The 20,243-nt window shown below is 49.9% G+C and overlaps 1 protein-coding gene across 2 annotated transcripts; it reads left to right on the top strand.

Moving 5' to 3' along the window:
* The first annotated feature begins 46 nt into the window (after positions 1-46).
* On the top strand, positions 47-16,825 carry TACO1 (translational activator of cytochrome c oxidase I). 2 transcript variants are annotated; one of them, XM_048853033.2, is made up of 6 exons: positions 47-292; positions 569-833; positions 1,574-1,680; positions 7,663-7,796; positions 14,699-14,876; positions 15,807-16,825. In XM_048853033.2, the coding sequence occupies exons 2-6, from the start codon at positions 581-583 to the stop codon at positions 16,005-16,007; spliced, it is 873 nt and encodes a 290-aa protein (XP_048708990.1). In that variant the 5' UTR covers positions 47-292; positions 569-580; the 3' UTR covers positions 16,008-16,825. The 2 variants fall into 2 exon arrangements, with proteins under 2 accessions (XP_048708990.1, XP_048708988.1); XM_048853031.2 differs by having other exon boundaries at positions 165-833; positions 15,807-15,977; positions 16,317-16,825.
* Positions 16,826-20,243: the final 3,418 nt, after the last annotated feature.

Here is a 20,243-nt window from a genome sequence, read left to right as displayed (position 1 = left end):
GCCCCGCTGCGCTCCCCGCCCCCCGGCTCAAGGGCCCCGCGCCTGCGCCGCCAGCTCCAGCAGCCCGGGGAGGCCCCAGCGCAGCGACCTTCCGGCCCAGAGCCCCGCACGCCTGGGTCCCGGGTCCGGCCGCTGGAGCGCTCGCTGCACCCGGTCCCCGGGCGGTAGGAGCCCCTTGCAGGGCAGCCCGGTCCCCGCCCCTGGGCTGTGCGCGGGGCCCCGCTGCGCCTTGGGGAGCCCGGAGCCCGGACTCCTGGGTTCTCTCCCGGCTCTGGGCGGGGAGCGGGGACTAGTAGGTACAAGAGGGCCCAGGCCCGGCTGTGCAGCGTGGGAGTGTCACGGAAAGAGACGGGTCGGGCTGTGTGTGTGTGTGTGTTACAGCGGCTCGCACCCCCGGCTGCTGTGTAATGTGTGTGTGTGTGTTAGAGGAGGCCAGTGTATGGGTGAGCGTGACAGGAGCTCACACTTGCCTGTAGTGTGTATGTGTGCTTCAGGGGGGGCTGAGCAGTGTGTGTGTGGTGTGTGTGTGTGACAAGAGGTCCCACCCAGCTGTCTGTGTGCGTTTCAGGAGCTCACACCCATGTCCCTGCCCAGCGCCATGGGGAGGGCAGCTGCCCCATACAGCTGCTGTGTTCTGGCCTCGGTGCTGGCGCCCAGGCTGGCTGCCCCTGCCCCTGCCCCCCGCTCATCGTGCCGGGCCCTGCACACCACAGGTGCCACCCCCGCCGGCCACAACAAATGGTCCAAGGTGAAGCACATCAAGGGCCCGCGGGACGCCGAGCGCAGCCGGCTCTTCCAGAAACTCACCATGCTGCTGCGCTTCGCTGTGAAAGGTACCGAGGGGGAGAGACCGTTCCTGTGCGTGACCCAGCCCCAGCCAGAGGGAGCGCTATGGAGCCCTGCCAGCTTCCCCGTGCCCCACAGGCCCCGCTGCAGCCAGAGGGGGCATTACAGAGACTTCCTGGCCTCCCGGCACTTGATGGGGCCCAGCCTTCGCCAGAGGTTGTGGCTACAGAGCCCTGCCAGCCCAGCCTTGACCACTAGCACGACCCTAACCCCCACACCCCCTAACCTCTGTTCGCCCGAAGCCAGCAACCTCCCTGGCTGCTGGAGCAGAGGATGCTGGTCTGTGGGGTAGTGTCTCCCCTTCTCATCCTTTCTCCACTCGATCTTTCCTTTGTCCCACAGCACCTCCCCTACGGTGGCTGGGTCTGTGCTCCACTCTAGCAGCTGTTTCACATAAGAGGGGGGCAGCCCAGTCCCTGTGGTTCAGGCAGCCGGAGGTAACAGCTAACGGTGGCTGAAGAGAGGAGGGGCCTTGGGACAGGTGGTTTGGGGCAGGGAGGGTCACCAGGGACCTCAGGACTCCTGGGTCCCATCCCCAGCTCTGGAGGGGGGATAGTGGGTTAGAGCAGGGGGGTCTCAGAGTCAGGACACCTGGATTCTATCCCTGGCTCTTGGAGAGGAGTGGAGGCTGATGAGTTATAGCAGTGGGGGCGGGGAGTCAGGACTGCCCTGGAATGGGATCCCAGCCATGTTTCCCTTGTGATGCCCCCTTTCTCTCCTGTTACAGAGGGGGGACCCAACCCTGATCTCAACACCAACCTGGCCAACATCATCGAGCAGTGCCGGAGCAAGAGCATGCCCAAAGCATCCATTGAGGCGGCTATCAAGGGAGGGGTATGTAGCCGGGTCCTGCCAGCCCGGCTCATGGGCTGCAGCCTTTCTGTATTCTCTGGGCCGGGCCAGGCTATGCAAAGGGGCATTGCGAGCCTTGAATGAGAGAGTGAGGCTGGGCTTTTGGCTATGGTGCTGGGCTGGGCTACAGGACTTGTGATTTCTATTCCTAGCTCTGCCACTTGTTCCCTCTGACCTTGGGAAGATCACTTGGGTCATAGGGAATTGCCAGATGGGATCAGAGCAGAGGTGTGTCCACTCCAGTGTCCTGTTTCCAGCACCAGAGGCTGCAGAGGCAGGTGTAAGAATTCTGCAGTAGCAGATGTGGGGATAAGTTAGGTCTCAGTTTGGTCTGTAATAGTTACAGTCAGCTCAAGCCCTGAAGCAGGAGGTTTAATATCCCTGCCAGAAGTTGTTTACATTAATTATTCCAAGTCTGGATGTTCTTATGGTTCATAGAAATATACAGTCCCTCTTTGAATCTTGCTAAGTTCTTGCCCCCTGTGACATCATGTGGCAGTGAGTTCCACAGGATAATCACCCATTGTGTGAAAAAGTATTTTCTATGATCAGCTTTGAATTTCCCACCTTTTATTTTGCTGAACATCCTCTCGTCCTTGTGTTACGAATAGAGATGATTGGGAAAAGGAATGTCCATCCCACAGGAAATTCTGACACTTCTAAATTTGTTTTCATTCTGAATCAGATTAGAAAATTTAGATTTTAAAATGTTTAGTGGAAAGAAAGTTCAGACACACTGAATTATTTCCTTTCACTAATGCCATAACCTTGTAATTTAATACAAAATATTAAACCTACATTGAAATTAATATAATATAATGTAAAATTGGAATGAACTGGAACAATAGTCAAAATGAAGTGTTACCTTAGCAAAACGCATTTTTTGTATTCTTGAACTGAGAAAATTGAAGTGATTCATTTTCACATCAAATTTCATTGAAATTTACAAGCTCCTGTGAAATGTTTAGATTCTAACAAAATTATCTTTTCTAATGGAAGACTGTTTTGCTACCAGTGTTTTGACCATCTGTGGTTATAGGGTGGGGAGAGCAGATGCTCTCAATCTCCTTTCTCTACCCTAGCCTTCAGTTAGCTCAAGAGCATCCCTGACTTCAAGCTGCCCCATCTTGGGATTGTATAAAGGGACTTGGTTCTCAGGAACTGCCGAGGTCCCAGTCTCTGGAAGTCGTACTCCTTTCATGCCCTCTCAAATTGGGGACCCAACCCTGTTTGGGCCCAAAAATAAGTGGCCTGCCTCCATTTCCCCCTGAGTCTATTCAACCCTAGAGTTAGGGTTGAAACATATCTGTCATAGACCCAGGACAGCCCAACAGCGAACATGTAATAAATGTGGCTTTGGTTTGTCTGTGCCTCAGTTTTCCCATTTGCAAATAGGGTCTGAGCTAATAAACCCATTCGTATTTGCCCAATCAAAAGTCACCCAGTTGCAAAACACACACACATGCACAGGGGTGAAGACTGCAAAATGAACTAGAGCAAATGGAAAAATCCCCCACCCTGCCCCAGTATTGCTACCAGTACCTTTTGATTGGTTAGTTTGGTCACACAGTATTGTTATGTTTTTCTGGGGGGTGAGGGGAATGTGCATCTAATCTTCTTCTCTTGTAAATTCATTTTTGAAAATGTCCTGGTTCAAAAAATGTGTCGGGGGGGGCTTCTTTCAGAGGGCGGGAAAAAGAATAGCAAAAATAATTGTGAAAGTTTTAGTGAAAACTCAAGTACTATTGCACAGGAATAGTCTGTGGTGCCCATTTTCTCCACCCTGCGTCCTGTCTATTTAGATTATACGTTCTTTGAGGCAGGGACTGTCAACTACTTGGTGTATCTGTGCAGCACTTGTTGCGATGGGGGACCTGATCTTGGTCGCCGTGTATCTGTGCACGCCCGGTCTGACGGGGACTTTTTCTCAGTCACCATGTGTCAGAACAGCGCCCGGCACAATGGGGACCAAATCTCAGTTCCGAGATGTCTCTGCCGTGCCCAGTGGGCCAGGGCTACGCTCTTAGTCATGGTGTGTCTGGGCTGCGTCCAGCCTCGTTCACCATGAGTCTAAGTTCCCCATAAGCTGTGCAGCCATGCAGCAGTCTATTTAGTGCCGCGCAGGCGCTGAGGGAAGCAGCCTGGGGACCTACAGGAGGAGGGGTGCCCCTTCCCCAGCCCCAACTCACCCTGCGGCCCTGACCCGGCTGCAGCCGGATCAGGCCCAGGTGTGGGCGGGGCGGCACAGACCCAGCTGAAGCCGGATCAGGCGCAGGCAGGGTGGCACAGACCCAGCTGCAGCCAGATCGGGCCCAGGCGTGGCCTGACCCGGCCCTGTTGGGGCCGGGGGGAGGGATGCCTATCCTCCAGCCCCAGAGCTCCCGCGGCAGGGAGGGGCGCCTCTCCCCCTGGCCTCGCCCAGGTGTTGCTGTGGGGAGAGAGCACTGGGGGTGGGGGGGGGAGTCCTCTCTCCCCGCAGTAGCCACCCTCCTGTACCCCAAACCCCTCAGCTCCACCCCAGAGCCTGCACCCCCAGCCAGAGCCCTCACCCCCTGCACCCAACCCTCTGTCCCAGCCCTGAGCCCCTCATCCCCGGCCCCACCCCAGAGCCTGCACCACCAGCCAGAGCCCTCACACCCCTGCATCCCAACTCTCTGCCCCAGCCCTCAACCGCCTCCCAAAAGAACCCCTCAGCCCCACTCCCACCACATGGATTTTGTTACGTGCACCAATATGAAGATGATGTGTCACACATCACCTCCATTTTGGTGCCCGTAACAAAATTCATTCCGCACGCTGGTGGGAAAAATTAGAGGGGCCACTGCCATGGGTACGTCTACACAGCAATGAAATATGTGGCTGGGCTCGGTCAGCTGACTTGAGCTCATGGGGCTTGGGCTGCAAGGCTATAAAATTGCCACGTAGACATTTGGGCTTGGGCTGAAGTCTAGGCTCTGGGTGCTGTCAGTGATAGGAGACTGGGCTAGATGGGCCTAGATTGTCGGGCTCAATGAGTAGTGATCAACGGCTCGACGTCTAGTTGGCAGCCGGTATCAAGCAGAGTGCCCCAGGGGGTCTGTCCTGGGGCCAGTTTTGTTCAACATCTTCATTAATGATCTGGATGATGGGGTGGACTGCGCCCTCAGCAAGTTCACAGATGACACTAAGCCAGGGGTAGGAGTAGATATGCTGGAGGGTAGGGATAGGGTCCAGAGTGACCTAGACAAATTGGAGGATTGGGCTAAAAGAAATCTGATGATGTTCAACAAGGACAAGTGCAGAGTCCTGCACTTAGGGTGTAAGAATCCCATCCACTGCTACAGGCTGGGGACTGAGTGGCTAAGCAGCAGTTCTGCAGAAAAGGACCTGGGGATTACAGTGGACAGGAAGCTGGATATGAGTCAACAATGTGCCCTTGTTGCCAAGAAGGCTAATGGCATATTGGGCTGCATTAGTAGGAGCATTGCCAGCAGATCGAGGGAAGTGATTATTCCCCTCTATTTGGCACTGGTGAGGCCACATCTGGAGTATTGCGTCCAGTTTTGGGCCCCCCCACTACAGAAAGGATGTGGACAAATTGGAGAGCCCAGCGGAGGGAAACGAAAATGATCAGGGGGCTGGGGCACATGACTTATGAGGAGAGGCTGAGGGAACCGGGGTTATTTAGTCTGCAGAAGAGAAGAATGAGGTGGGATTTGATAGCAGCCTTCAGTTACCTGAAGGGGGGTTCCAAAGAGGATGGAGCTTGGCTGTTCTCAGTGGTGGCAGTTGACAGAACAAGGAGCAATGGTCTCAAGTTGCAATGGGGGAGGTGTAGATTGGATATTAGGAAACACTATTTCACTAGGAAGGCGGTGAAGCACTGGAATGCGTTACCTAGGGAGGTGGTGGAATCTCCATCCTTAGAGGTTTTTGCCCATCCTTGACAAAGCCCTGGCTGGGATGATTTAGTTGGGGTTGGTCCTGCTTTGAGCAGGGGGTTGGACTAGATGACCTCCTGAGGTCTCTTCCAACCCTAATCTTCTAGGATTCTATGATCTTGGTGTTGATCCCATATGGCAAAGCCTACAATCTGTTGCTCCAGAGGGCCCCCTCCTTTACCCCAGTTTCCAGGTCTGACTGGTGCTCCACTCCATACCATAAAAATTCAGAGTGTTTCTATGGCTCCAGTTTGCGGTTGTGTCCCTCATGCATGTGTGTCCAGAGAGGAAGCAGGAGCCATTCCTGGGTAGTGCAGGAGCTACCAGTAACGTATATCTGGGGCCTGCTGATGGATGGAGACTTGGCCTTTATTGTTTAACCCCAGGCCTTCCTGTTAGTATATAGGCCTGTTTGTTAGCCTGGGGCAGAATTTTGGTCTTGACTTCTGATGTGCTTATATCCTTACTAATAATTGTGAACAAAGACACTGTGTGTTACTTCTTCCCAGCCAGATGGGCTTGTTAGTACAATGAGAAGAAAGAGAGTTAAAAGGATTACTGGGTATGGTGAGGAGTATAACATACGAGCATATCCTGGATTGCCTGGCACTTCTCTCAAGCCAAGTTCAAGCAACCAGTTAGGAGGGGCAAGAGGGGATTGGGGGGAGACATAAGAAACACTGAAGGCCAAAGAAAGGCCTGGCGTTGGCCAGAACACAACACCACTCCTTATCCCTCCCATGGGATACAAAAGAGGTGATACCATGACCCCAGACTCACGAAAAGGAACATGACCATACATTGTAAGGGGTAGGACCAGGGGTGTGCACTGTCGATATATTTGGGCCTGCTAAGGAGGTGGGAATAGGAAACGGGGATACAGGTAAAGGATCTGTGGCATCAGAGCCATGGATATGCTTGCTTGAAACTAACCCCAATAAACAATGCATTGCCTGCAATGTTCCCTCTAATTTTTTCCATCCATGTGCGGAATAAATTTTGTTATGTGCACCGAGGTATGTGCGAATGTGCACCACCAGTGGAAACAAAAACCCTAGATATTATATATATATATTTTTAACAGTTACCAGGGCTAATTACTACAGCCTGGACCGGTTAGGCATTTTAGAACTCACTACTCAAAGAATTAAATTTAAATGTAAGAGAGAAATAAAAATTATTAAATGCATAGACCACTCAAAACACTAAAATAACACACTTTGAAAGAATAAAATTACAGAGAATATATGCGAATTGCGGGAAGTACCAAGAAGTACCAACAACAATAATACAAGTATGTGTTGGGAGGTGAGTGTGAATGAGACTGTGCGTGTATATGAGAGAGAGAGACACACACACACACAGAGAGTGTGTGTGTGTGAGTGAGAGAGACACACACACACACACAGATGCTGTGTGTGTGTGACAGACTCTGGGTGTGTGCTGGCTGCTGGAGAAAGCCATGCACTGTCTCTTTAAGACACTCACTGAAAGCTCTCCTGCTCTGTCCTGAGCCCTGTTTCGCCTCCCCTGCTCTGCGGAGATGGGCTACAGGGGGAGAGGGAGAGAGAGAGTGTGTGTGTGAGAGAGAGAGACTGAGACTGTGAGCTGGCTGCTGGGGAAATCTCAGGAACCGTGCACTGTCTCTTTAAGAAAGGTGCCCAGACACTCACCATGCAGACCTCAGACTGCAGCAGCTCTGAGTCCTGAGCCAGGCTGTCCCCTCTGCTCTGTGGAGATGGGGTACTGGGGGAGGGGGACACCCTGACATCAGTATCCTCCTCCCTCCACCCCTAGTCTGCATAGGCAGCAGGAGGGTCTCGGGAGCAGCTGCAGGACAGAGCAATGGGAGGGGAGGGGCACCTGAACACACGTTGCTGGCTGCGCGGAGAACACAGATTGCCTGCACTTTGGACTTCCAGTCTTCTGCTTTCTGTCTGCATGGCAAGAACTGGGGGTGGGGTATGTGTGAAGGGAAAGCCCCCTAACACCTCCCAAGACATAAGCCCAGCTGCAGAGCTGAATCTGCCCCTTCTCACTGCAGGACAAAGGGAAGAGCTCCTCGTACCTGCTCTACGAAGCCAGAGGCCCTGGGGGATCTGCGCTGCTCATTGAGGTGCTGACGAACAATGCAAAGCGAGCCTACCAGGATATCCGGCTCATCCTGAGCCGCAATGGGTCAGTCCTTCCCTGCCGAGCCCGACAATCCTGCATTTCATTGCACAAAGGCCCTTCCCGTGCTCCATGCAATGACCAAATCCGACGCTTCTGGGTCTTAAAACATGATTGTCTCGTGGTTGAGATAAACACAATGCATGAGTTCAAGGGTAATAGTTAGCTAATGCTCTCTGCAGCCTGGCCACAAGTGGGAGACATGGAACATACAGTCTACATGGGGATCAGGGCTGGTCTGTACATGAGGTTGTAATAAGCAAGGCCTTGGGTTGAATTATCAAAAGCACCTAAGTGATTTAGGAGCCATAGTCCCATTTTCAAAAGTGACTTTTGGCCTTTAGGAGCCCAAGTCTTAGCAAATCAATGGGATTCAGGTTCCTAAGTCATGCAGGTTGTTTGGAAAATGTTACCACTGGTTAACTAGAACAGGTGCACCGGGTTAATTTAAATGGGTTTAATTAAACTGGTGCACATCTGTGGCATTAATTTAGATGGAATAAAGGGGCCAAAGGTGTTAACCTAACAACATCACTGTCCAACACAAAAAAGTGTTAAACAAGGTTCGGGGTTTGATATACAGAGACCTTATGCTGCTTAGCCGCACAGCAAATACTCCACTAAAAATCCTTTTGTTAAAGATTCAGAAAAGAAGGCAAAACAGTTAAAGCCTTTGAGATGTAAAGTAGTGAGTAAGGCTTTCATTTTAACAGCTTCCCTTCTAGTTGGAGAGAGTCTTTAGACGTCAAACAAGGGTTTCTCCAGTCTCTTAGATGGTCACAAAGATGGTGATTACTGGTCTTTGTGCTAAAAGATAAGTTAGTTGAGATGAGCTGAAGCTGTTACTGCTGCTGCTAAAGTCTGATCGCATTTTATCTCATGTTTGGGGCTTTGTCTGCACTGCAAAGAGACACACCAGCCGGCTTGGGCTAAGAGGCTGTTTAACTGTGGTGTAGACATTCAGGCTCAGGTCCGAGTTCCAGGACCCCATGAGGGGGGAAGGTCCCAGAGCTCGGGCTCGGATGTCTACACTGCAATTAAACAGCCCCTTAGCGCGAGCCCGAGTCAACTGGCACGGGCCAGACGCAGGTGTCCAATTGCAGTGTAGACATAACCTGGGATTCAGGTCGAGCTGGTAGGGGTGGTGATGTCATCTGAATCCCTATCTTTGGCCTGGTCTGGTCAGGACATCCCCGAGGATTAGGATGAAAGGGGTCTGGGTCCAATAGTCTCCATCTGTTCTTCCCATATTTTCCCCAAAATTGCTTTAAGGACCCCAGAATGTACTGATGCGTGGAATAGCCCAGCCCCTTGTTATCCTGTTCAGCAATTAGGCCTAATTTCCGATTCACCAATTTTGGTTCATTAATTTCTAGTTGCACGTCTTTGGTGTTTAGCAAGGATGATTTCAATATAGCCCTTGAGTTATACTAGTCTGACTTTTTTGTTTTAAACTACTTCATTCTTTCTGTCTTTTTCATACCTTTTCCCATCAGAATTTGTTATTAGGGCAAATATAGTGCCAATCTATAAAAAGGGAAATAAGGAAAACCCAGGGAATTACAGACCAGTCACCTTAACTTCAGTACCTGGAGAGATAATAGAAAAACGAATTAAGCAATCAGTTTGCAAACACCTAGAAGATAAGAAGGTGATAACAGTCAGCATGGATTTGTCAAGAACAGATCATGTCAAACCAACTTAATAGCTTTCTCTGACAGGGTAACAAGCCATGTGGATAGTGGGGGAGCGGTAGATGTGGTATATCTTGACTTTAGTAAGGATTTTGATACTGTCTTCGATGACCTTTTCATAAACAAACTAGGGAAATACCACCTAGATGGAGCTAGGTGAGTGCATAACTGGTTGGAAAACCGTTCCCAGAGTAGTTATCACTGGTTCATAGTCAATCTGGAAGGGCATATCAAGGGAGGGTTCTACAGGGATAACTTCTGAGTTTGGTTCTGTTCCATATCTTCATCAATGATTTAAATAATGGCATAGAAGAGTACACTTATAAAGTTTGCAGATGATACCAAGCTGAGAGGGGTTGCAAGTGCTTTGGAGGGTAGGATTAATATTCAAAATGATCTGGACCTACTGGAGAAATGGTCTGAAGTAAATAGGATGAAATTCAATAAGGACAAATGCAAAGTACTCCATTTAGGAAGGAACAATCAGTTGCACACATACAAAATGGGAAATGACTGCCTAGGAAAGAGTACTGCAGGAAGGGATCTGAGGGGTCAGAGTGGACCACAAGCTAAATATGAGTCAACAGTGTAACACGGCTGGGGGGAGAGGTAGATACGCTGGAGGGTAGGGATAGGGTTCAGAGTGACCTAGACAAATTGGAGGATTGGGCCAAAAGAAATCTGATGATGTTCAACAAGGACAAGTGCAGAGTCCTTAGGATGGAAGAATCCCATCCACTGCTACAGGCTGGGGACTGACTGGCAAGCAGCAGTTCTGCAGAAAAGGACCTGGGGATTACAGTGGACAGGAAGCTGGATATTAGTCAACAATGTGCTCTTGTTGCCAAGAAGGCTAACGGCATATTGGGCTGCATTAGTAGAAGCATTGCCAGCAGATCGAGGGAAGTGATTATTCCCCTCTATTTGGCACTGGTGAGGCCACATCTGGAGTATTGCGTCCAGTTTTGGGCCCCCCCCACTACAGAAAGGATGTGGACAAATTGGAGAGAGTCCAGCCGAGGGAAACGAAAATGATTAGGGGTCGGGGCACATGACTTATGAGGAGAGGCTGAGGGAACTCGGCTTGTTTAGTCTGCAGATGAGTGAGGGTGGATTTGATAGCAGCCTTCAACTACCTGAAAGAGGGTTCCAGAGAGAATGGAGCTTGGCTGTTCTCAGTGATGGCAGATAACAGAACAAGGAGCAATGGTCTCAAGTTGCAGTGAGGGAGGTCTAGGTTGGATATTAGGAAACACTATTTCACTAGGAGGGTGGTGAACCACTGGAATGGGTTACCTAGGGAGGTGGTGGAATCTCCTTCCTTAGAGGTTTTTAAGTCCTGGCTTGAAAAAGCCCTGGCTGGGATGATTTAGTTGGTGTTGGCCCTGATTTGAGGAGGGGATTGGACTATATGACCTCCTGAGGTCTCTTCCAACCCTAATCTTCTTTGATTCTGTGACTGCTGCAAAAAAAGGGGACATTGTTCTGGGATGTATTAGCAGGAGTGTTGTAAGCAAGACACGAGAAGTAATTCTTCCACTCTACTCCAGTGCTGATTAGGCCTCAACTGGAGTATTGTGTCCAGTTCTGGGCGCCACATTTCAGGAAGGATGTGGACAAATTGGAGAAAGTCCAGAGAAGAGTGACAAAAATGATTAAAGAACTAGAAAACGTGACCAATGAGGGAAGACTGAAAAAACTGGGTTTGTTTAGTCTGCAGAAGAGAAAACAGAGAGAGGACATAACAGTTTTCAAGTATATAACAGGTTGTCACAAGGAGAAGGGAGAAAAATTGTTCTCTGAGGACAGGACTATCACCGTGCCTCAGTGGGTCATAACTGAGAATACCAAATTCAGGACAAACTGCTGAGAAATAGAGCAGAATCACTCCAAAACTTGTGGTTATTCTTCCATAAGATAAACCGAACCAGCAACAAAATTAATCTTCTGTCTCACCACACTGGCTAACGAGAAGTCAGAACTGCAGCCTCCTTAGGCATTCCAGTCCTTTTTTCAACACCCAGACGCTCGACTTAATGAGGAGTGGTTATTTAAAACCAATTTTATCAACCAAAGGATTATTCTGAGCCCAAAGAAGGAGCCACATACCCAGGTCAATATATAACTCAGATTTTACCCAATAATTACACTCTTGCCAATCCTTTAGTATCTACTATCTAAAGGTTTATTTATAAGAGAAAAGAAAACTCTATATGAGAGTTAAAATTGGTTAAAGGAATCAAATACATACACATGTTGCAAAGTTCTTGTGTCAGGCTTGAAATAAACCGTTGGCCTGTTAAGTCTCTGGTTGCTTCCAAATGATTGGAAGGTCCTCAGTCCTTTGGATGCTCCCGTTAGTATAAGTCCATAGTCCAGAGATCACAGCAGGAAAGAGGCAAAATTGAGATGTTTCCAGGGCCTTTTATAGCTTCTGCCCTATGGAGGGAAACCCATTGTTCCAAGCAAAGCCCTCAGCACAATCTGTTTAAAAGTACAGGCCGAGATGGAGTTCAGCACCACATGATCTAGTCCAGGGGTTCTCAAACCGGGGGTCGGGACCCCTCAGGAGGTCGCAAGGTTATTACATGGGGGGTCACAAGCTTCAGCCTCCACCCCAAACCCTGCTTTGCCTCTAGCATTTATAATGGTGTTAAATATATATAAAAAGTGTTTTTAATTTATAAGGGGAGTCACACTCAGAGGCTTGCTGTGTGAAAGGGGTCACCGGTACAAAAGTTTGAGAACCACTGATCTAGTCATATGCCCTTGCATGCTTCAATGAGTCATAGCAGGGGCCATTAGCAATATTCTGGCTGGAAAGTCCATCAGGTGGGGATAAGCTTCTGCTATGGCCCATTGTATTTGTTGATGGGTCATCAACTTGAATACTCCATTCACAATGTGCTGGCTAGACTGGATGTAAATACCTTGTGGGTGTTACCACAGGAGCGAACACATTTGAAATACAGGTACATAGTCAATATTCATAACTTCAGGTACTAAAACGATACATGCATACAAATAGGGTAATCATAGTCAGCAAACCATAACCTTTCCTTTGACCCCTTACATGACATACTTGTATAAGATTTATTGCAATAGTATAACCGTGGTAGCAACAATAATATACCTGATCATATTTTAATCAGATAATGTCACAAGGATAAGAAACAACGGGCATAAATTGCAGCAAGGGCAGTTTAGGTTGGATATTAGGAAAAACTTCGTAACTGTCAGGGTGGTAAACCACTGGAATAAATTACCTGGGAATGTTGTGGAATCTGCATCATTGGAGATTTTTAAGAGCAGGTTAGATAAACACCTGTCAGGTATGGTCTAGATCAGCGTTTCTCAAACGGGGGTCCCTGAGGGTACCCCAGGGTGTCCGCAGGCCCCACTGATCAACTTCTCCCCGTCCCTCCCAAAACTCCTCCCCCTTCCTCCCAGCACCTCCTGCACGCTAAAGATCCGGGGGTGCAGTGGGGCTAAGGCAGGCTTCCTACATGCCCTGGCTCCACATCACTCCTGGATGCTGCTGGCAAGTCCCTGTGGCCCCTGGGGGGGACCAAGGGGTCTCGGCACACTGCCCCAGCCCTGAGTGCCAACTCTGCAGTTCCCATTGGCTGGGAACTGCGGCCAATGGGAGCTGTGGGGGCGGTGTCTGCGGGCAGGGGCAGCTCGCAGAGATCCCCTGGCCCCCCAACCTAGGAGCCGCTGCCAGAGGGATGTGCCGGTCGCTTTTGGGAGCCGCCCGAGGTAAGTGCTGCCCGGACAGAGCCCGTACCCCCAGCCCAGAGCCCACACCCCGCATCCAAAATCCCTCCCAGAGCCCGCACCCCGAACTCCCTTGTGCACCCCAACACCCTACCCCAGCCTGGTGAAAGTAAGTGAGGGTAGGAGAGAGCGAGCGACGGAAGGAGGGGGTGGAGTGAGCTGGGGGTGGAATGAGCGAGGGGCAGGGCCTCCGAGAAGGAGCAGGGCGGGGCATGGCCTCAGGGAAGTGGGCAGAGTGTGGGGACTTGGGGATTCCTGAAAATGTTTAAATCAAAATGGGGGTTCTTGGGTTGCTAAAATTTGAGAACCGCTGGTCTAGGTAATACTTAGTCTTGCATTGAGTGCAGGGCACTGGACTAGCTGACCTCTCAAGGTCCCTTCCAGTTCTATGATTATATAGAGTACTGTGACATCTTATGAATTTTTACATTTTTTTTACAGTTGATCTCACAATTAGGGTAAATTTGCCAGCCCACTTATCACAACACATCTCTGAGTGGACTCTCTTATATCCGTGCAAGAAAGGCTTAATTGGAGGTAGCTTAAACCTCTTCCCAAACCATTTACATTGTTATGGATTCAGAGAAGAGCTGCAAGAGCAATCTGAGGGCTGGAAAACCTGCCTCATAGCCAAGGACTGAAGGAGCTCGATCAATGTAGTTTATCTCAGAGAAGGTTAAGACGTCATGTGATCCTGCAAAAAGAAAAGGAGGACTTGTGGCACCTTAGAGACTAACCAATTTATTTGAGCATGAGCTTTCGTGAGCTGTAGCTCACGAAAGCTCATGCTCAAATAAATTGGTTAGTCTCTAAGGTGCCACAAGTCCTCCTTTTCTGTTTGCGAATACAGACTAACACGGCTGTTCCTCTGAAACCTGTCATGTGATCCTGGTCTATAAGCACCGACATGGGGAGGGGTTTTCTGAGACCAGAGGGTTCTTCAACCTTCAGACAAAAGCAGAGCGAGATCCACTGGCTGGGAGCTGAAGGGAGACAAATTCAGGCTGGAACAAGGAGCCCAAGGTTACCAGGGAGGGGAAGGAACCATTGGAACAGCTCCCCAAGGGACGAGGTGGATTCTCCATCACAGGGAGTCTGTCAGTGGAGATGAGATGTCTTTTCTCAAAGCCCTGCTCTAGCTCAGCCAGGAGTGACTGGGCTGGAGGCAGGAATCGCTGGAGGAGATTCTCTGGCCTGGGTTAGGCAGGATGGGCACAATGGACCTTTGACATCTCTGAGATAAATTCAGTACACTGGGAGCCTTCAAGCTCTCTCTGTGAGGCAGGTGATTCATTCTTGTGGCTCTTCTCTGAGCCCTTCCTCGCTCGTCTCTATCCTGTGCGAAGCACGAACCCCCTGGACCAGCATCTAGGAATGGTCTCTCATGCTGTATAGAAGTGACTCCCTGTCCCTTGATGTCCCCCTGTTCCCATGCAGGGCACAGATGTCCGAGGGGGCCCGGCACAGCTTTGACAAGAAGGGGGTGATCACAGTCAGTGGGCAGGACCGTCAGCAGAGGCCAGTGGCCCTGGAGCAGGCCCTGGAGCTGGCGATCGAGGCCGGGGCCCAGGACGTGTGGGAAGAAGATGAGGAGGAGGAGCGAGCAGTTCTGAAGGTGTGTGTGTGTTAGCCAGGGTGCCCCCGTCATAGGGGCAAGTCCATTGTGGCCCTTGCCACAGGGCCCTCCCACTGCTGCAGGGCAGATTGCTGGGAGAACGTGGGACTCCGGAGTGGGAGATACCATCAGCCAGTGGGGGGCAGCGGCTGTTGTAATTGCTCAGGCACCAATCGGGGCCCACCTGGTGCTAATCTGCCTCGGGGGACAGGTGTGGAGATATGTGGGGATCTGGCTGGTTCTGATCCAGCCCAGGTGACAGGGGAGATACATGAGGGTCTGGTTGCTGCTGATATGGCCGGGGAAGGGGAGGAATCGTGGGGATCTGGCATTGCTCCGGCCCAGGGGAGGGGAGAGATGTGGGGGTCTGGCTGGCGTGGCTCTGGCTCAGGCGTATTATACACGGGATCCGTGGGAGGCATTGGGAGGGTATGCTTTGCATTTACCCTCGAGAATGCTATGGGAGCATAAGGAGGTTGTAAACCCACCCCTCCACAGGGTCTTCCCTGGCTGGCATGGGCATCGCATGCTGCCCTCTGTCCCATTCCCTGCTTCCCCAGGGGGCCTGTGTATGAGTGAGAGCTGCCCCAAGGCTGCTCTAGCATACACCTAGGGGCTTGTCCTGTACGCCCTGTCCCACCGGAGTGACTGCATGGGCCCCCCTTTGCTGCCGTTATTCCTGGGGTGGGCGGGTTAAATCCCCTGGAGCCGCAGTGCAGGGACAGGGTGAATGTGGGTCAGACGGCAAGTTAGATGGTGGCCAGCACCAGGCATTGAACTGGCAACAGCCTGGTCTGAAGAGGCAGGCTCTACAAATCAAGCCCCGTGGGGGTGGCATGGTCTGTTCAGCGGGCACCTATGCTGCGGCCCGGGGGGCCAGCGGGCAGGTTTGCAGCCCCTCACAGCCCCTGTCCTGTCCTCTCCCCTCAGTTTGTGTGTGAGGTGCCATCTCTGCACCGGGTGCGGGAGAAGCTGGACTCACGGGGGCTACAGTCGCTCTCCACTGCCCTGGAGTTCATCCCCAATGCCAGGGTGCGGCTGTCAGATGAGGAGATGGAGCGGGCATCCCAGCTGCTGGCCACGCTGGGCGACTGCCAGGAGGTGATCCGGGTCTACGACAACATCGAGTAGGGGCCAGCGCAGGGGGGTAGCAGATGGAAATCCGCCCAGATAGATGGTGACCAGGCATGTCGTTCCCAGCTTGGCCTAGTCCTGGCCTAAGATCAGCCCATATGGAGGGCAACGGTTGACAGCCTGAGATCCTCTCGTATGGACGGCAACCTGTGTGTGGTTCACAATTTGGCCTAGTCCATTGGATCAGGAGGCCCTGGGGCAACCAGTTCAGGACTCTGCCTCATCCTGCCCTGGGATTGGACCCCTGAACTCCACGTGGTTTAGGGCTCAGCCCAAGATCGGGCTTAATTTGAGATTTCTTCCCAGGTTGAACCATCCCCATGGCTGTCGGGCCATTAGTAACAGGTGCAGCTCTCTAGGTGTCAGCACTGGGTGCAGTCTGGCGGCCCTCTCAGGAGCAGAAGCCCTTGCTCCTGAGGATGGGGCGTGTTCTCTGAGGCACCTTATGGCTCTTAACTCCGTCCGCTGGGATTCGTGACCTGAATGCCTTGGCTCCCCTCTTGAATCTGATCCAGCAGGCCTTCTGCAGTAAGCATGATGTTCTGGCACGTCCCCCACCCCTTGCCTCTCTCCCACCGTGGTGGGTGGAGGGAGGGAGCTTCCTCTGCACCCATGCAGCACCGAATGCTCTGTGGATAAAGAGTAACAGTGTGCCAAGGCGATGACAACCTACGGACTTAACACCTCCCTGTTGTGTGACCCCCTGTTCGCACCCCCAGCAGGAGAACAATAGGGAGTGCATCCCACCCTCCAAATGTACTGTCCAGGGCGGGCTGCCTTTCCCATACACTGCTTAATAAATGGTTTGCTTGTCAGTGCTGGGAAGACTTTGTCCATAACTTGGTTCTCACTAAAGTGTTGGTATGTCCATCCAAATGTAAATGCACCAGGAAGGGCAGAGGGTGCAGCATTAGGAGAAGGGGGCCTTTTGGGGGTCACAGAGTATGGGTGTTGAATGAGCAGTTGACTGGCAGGTAAACGGGATGGTGACAAACTGTTAATGGTTCAAAAGAGCCACAAGAATGATTTGAGGTCTGGAAAATCTGCTGTATAGTGAGAGAGTGGAGGAGTATTCTTCTATTTAGTGAAGAGAAGGATAAGAGGTGACATGGTCTGTAAGCACCTAAATGAGGAGGGAATTGCTGAGAGCAGAAGGCTGTTTAATTCCCAGACAAAGGCAGAGCAAAATCCACAGGATGGGAGCTGAAGGGAGAAAAATTCAGGCTGGGAACAAGGGGCCAGTGTTTCTCAGGGAGGGGACTTCACCATTGGAACAGCTTCCCTATGAGGGGGTGGATTTTCCATCACTGGGAGTCTGTCAGTGGAGATGGGGTGTCTCTTTTTCAAAGCCCCAGTCTAGCTCAGCCAGGAGTTATTGGGTCAGAGGTGATACCGCAAAGATTCCCTAGACTTCATTTTGTGTCCCTAGCTTCCATTTTGAATAGGCAAAAGTCACTCCACCATTAGAAGCTGCAGTTCACATGGTACTTCACTGCTGAAAGTAGGCCAAAAGGTCGAAAGTTCAGCGGAGGGAGGGAAGTGTGGAATAGAATTGGTAGAAAGCCGAAAAGGTGCAGAATAACTCAGTGATAAACAACTAGCAATAAATATGCACCCTAAAGATCTGATAGCTGACAGGACAGTATAAAAGGCAGATGGTTAAGACTATTCAAACAGTTAGGAGTGGAGTGAATGAAAAGATCGAGCAGAGAGGTGACCTGAAAGGGTGGAGCCAAATGGAGTGAAGCAACCTGAAAAACCAGCAGCAGAGTCAACACAGCAAAATCAGCAGATAAAGTGAGTCTGTTAGTTACAATTCTAGTATAGCACAGTACAGTGTAGTATTAATATGTGTGTGCGTGAGGATGTATGAGTGTTAATTTTGCTTTATATATGTAAAACTCAAAGTACATTTTAAGATTGCTGTGAGTGATCTGTTGCAGACTGGCCATCTGTAATGGAGAGCAACCACTTAGAATCATTTAAACTGTATACTATTGCAGTTTAAATGCTCTTTAACTTGTGTTAATAAGGGATTTGTGCCTTTAGATTATTAGTATATAAGGGATTATTATTTTCACCAATAAAAAGGAGCCTAGTTTTGGAAAGAATACTGCTTGTGTCAATCATTTTATCAGAAAGTTATATCTGTGTTGGCCAAGTTTTTCCCTAACTACTTTGGAGACCCAGACCACGGGAAGGATAGATTAAGAGGGCGATAGGCAGGTTATTTAAGGGTGCCCCAACACCAGTTTCTCGGAATAACAAACTGGTGAGCCATCCAGGAGTTGTTAAGGAAAGAAGGACGATTGAAAGAGTCAGTTTAACACAAGGCAGTTAGTGGTATAGATAAATTTGTGGGACAATTGAGAGTGGCACATGACCTTGTGGACAAGGACTGTCTCAATAAAGACTTGGGGCTACTATAATCCCATGTGCATGGCCTTGTGGATGGGGATGGTCTTGTAAGGACCAGGCACTGACACAGTCCCGTATGTATGACCTTGTGAATAAGGATCTTCCTATTAGGACCAGGCATGCATGACTGAGGAGTCCTGTGAAACTTTTATCTGTTGTTGTTACAGCATAGGTCTGGGAGGTGCAGAACTATGAGAGACAATCCCATAAGCAAGCAAGAGGGTAGGAACTAGGGGCATAAACTATGTTTCTGCTATAGTCCACTCAGGAAACTTAAGACTCTGGTATTATTACCTGGCTACGTGTGTAAAAATATCAGAATGACAGCAAAGAAAGTAGAATTAAGTACTATTAAAGACATGGTATTAGGAAAAGAGCTAAAGGATTTTGTTTTAAAATATGGAGACAATCCTTCGAAGTGTGGTGCTTTTATCTGTCCTGATGCATATCAACTATGGAAGCAATGGGATCAGTGAGTTAAGCCTGAGAGAAAAAGAATCTTTTCAAGAGCTCCAGACAGGTTTGCAAATGGTAGCTGCAGTATTAAATAAAGAAGTAAGTAGTCCGAGGATAAGGATGCAGGAATTACAGGAGAAAGAAATAGCGAGAGAAAAGAAGTATGGTTTAAAATTACAGAAGCTAGAGGAAGACAAGGTAGCAAGGGACAAGGAATTGGCTAGTCTAAGAGTGGAGGCTGATGTGCTGAGAGTTACTATGTTAACACAAAAAGAAAAGGAGGACTTGTGGCACCTTAGCGACTAACCAATTTATTTGAGCATAAGCTTTCGTGAGCTACAGCTCACTTCATCGGTGAAGTGAGCTGTAGTGAGCTGTAGCTCATGAAAGCTTATGCTCAAATAAATTGGTTAGTCTCTAAGGTGCCACAAGTCCTCCTTTTCTTTTTTGCGAATACAGACTAACACGGCTGCTACTCTGAAACCTGTCATTATGTTAACACAGACCATAGGCGCCGACTCCGTGTGTGCTCCGGGGCTGGATCACCCATAGGGGAAAATTAGTGGGTGTTCTGCACCCCTTGGCAGCCAGCAAGGTAGACAGAATGGGGGGAAGCGAGATAAAGAGGACAATAAAGGTAGAAATTTTAGTAGGAGACAGTGGAGAACCCCTGACTCATTGAAGAGTTTAGTTTGGAAACTATTGTTGAAGTATGAGAACAGGGACCAAACTGACAGGCCACCCACTGCAGAACTGCTTCAAAGGCTGGCATACCACGAAAAAGCTGCACCTACAGGTCCCCTGCCTGCCGAGAAAATAGCATAGGGAGGCTGGACACCCCTGTTTTCGCAGTATCAGCACAAGATCCTGCTGGCTTGGTGGCACATTTAGATCAGGATACCTGATCGATTTTTTAAAAGTAGGTCTTTTCACAGATTCTGAGTGGGTACTAAGAGCTATAGTAGACTGGATGTCCCAGTGGCGGAAAAGAGAAATGAGATCAGCAGGTAACAAGCCTGTTGCACATGCCAAGAAATTGTCTTACCTTTGGAATTTAGCACAGCAGAGAGAACAGCTGGTACAAATGGGAAAGGTAAGGGGTCATAAGAAAGAGACTGAGGAGGCTCAGTGGAATAACAGTGCAGACGCGGAGGCTAAGGAAGGCGCTAACGAGGGGACATTGTGGCAACCGTAATTCCAGTTAGTTCCAGTAGCAGTAGAAGGGGATAAAACAGAACAAATAGGTCTAATATCCCTACAGGAAAAAAAGATCCAGCAATAAAAAGGCTTGTAGCTAAAGGGGAATATCAAGGGTGGAAAATTTGGCTGCATAATACAGGATTCATTTTAGCTACCAAA

Source organism: Caretta caretta, chromosome 6, assembly GCF_965140235.1.
Source record: "Caretta caretta isolate rCarCar2 chromosome 6, rCarCar1.hap1, whole genome shotgun sequence".
In the NCBI taxonomy this organism is placed as follows: Eukaryota; Metazoa; Chordata; order Testudines; family Cheloniidae; genus Caretta; species Caretta caretta.
The sequence above is the reverse complement of the archived record's forward strand: the minus strand, read 5'-3'. Positions and strand labels throughout refer to the sequence as shown.

Excerpts from the sequence above, each read along its gene's own strand:
- TACO1 (XM_048853031.2), top strand. The coding sequence starts at position 581 with ATGTCCCTGCCCAGCGCCATGGGGAGGGCAGCTGCCCCATACAGCTGC. Across the intron at positions 1,681-7,662 it reads AGGCGGCTATCAAGGGAGGG|GACAAAGGGAAGAGCTCCTC; the intron begins GTATGTAGCCGG and ends TTCTCACTGCAG. Across the intron at positions 15,978-16,316 it reads CGCTGGGCGACTGCCAGGAG|GTTGAACCATCCCCATGGCT; the intron begins GTGATCCGGGTC and ends ATTTCTTCCCAG.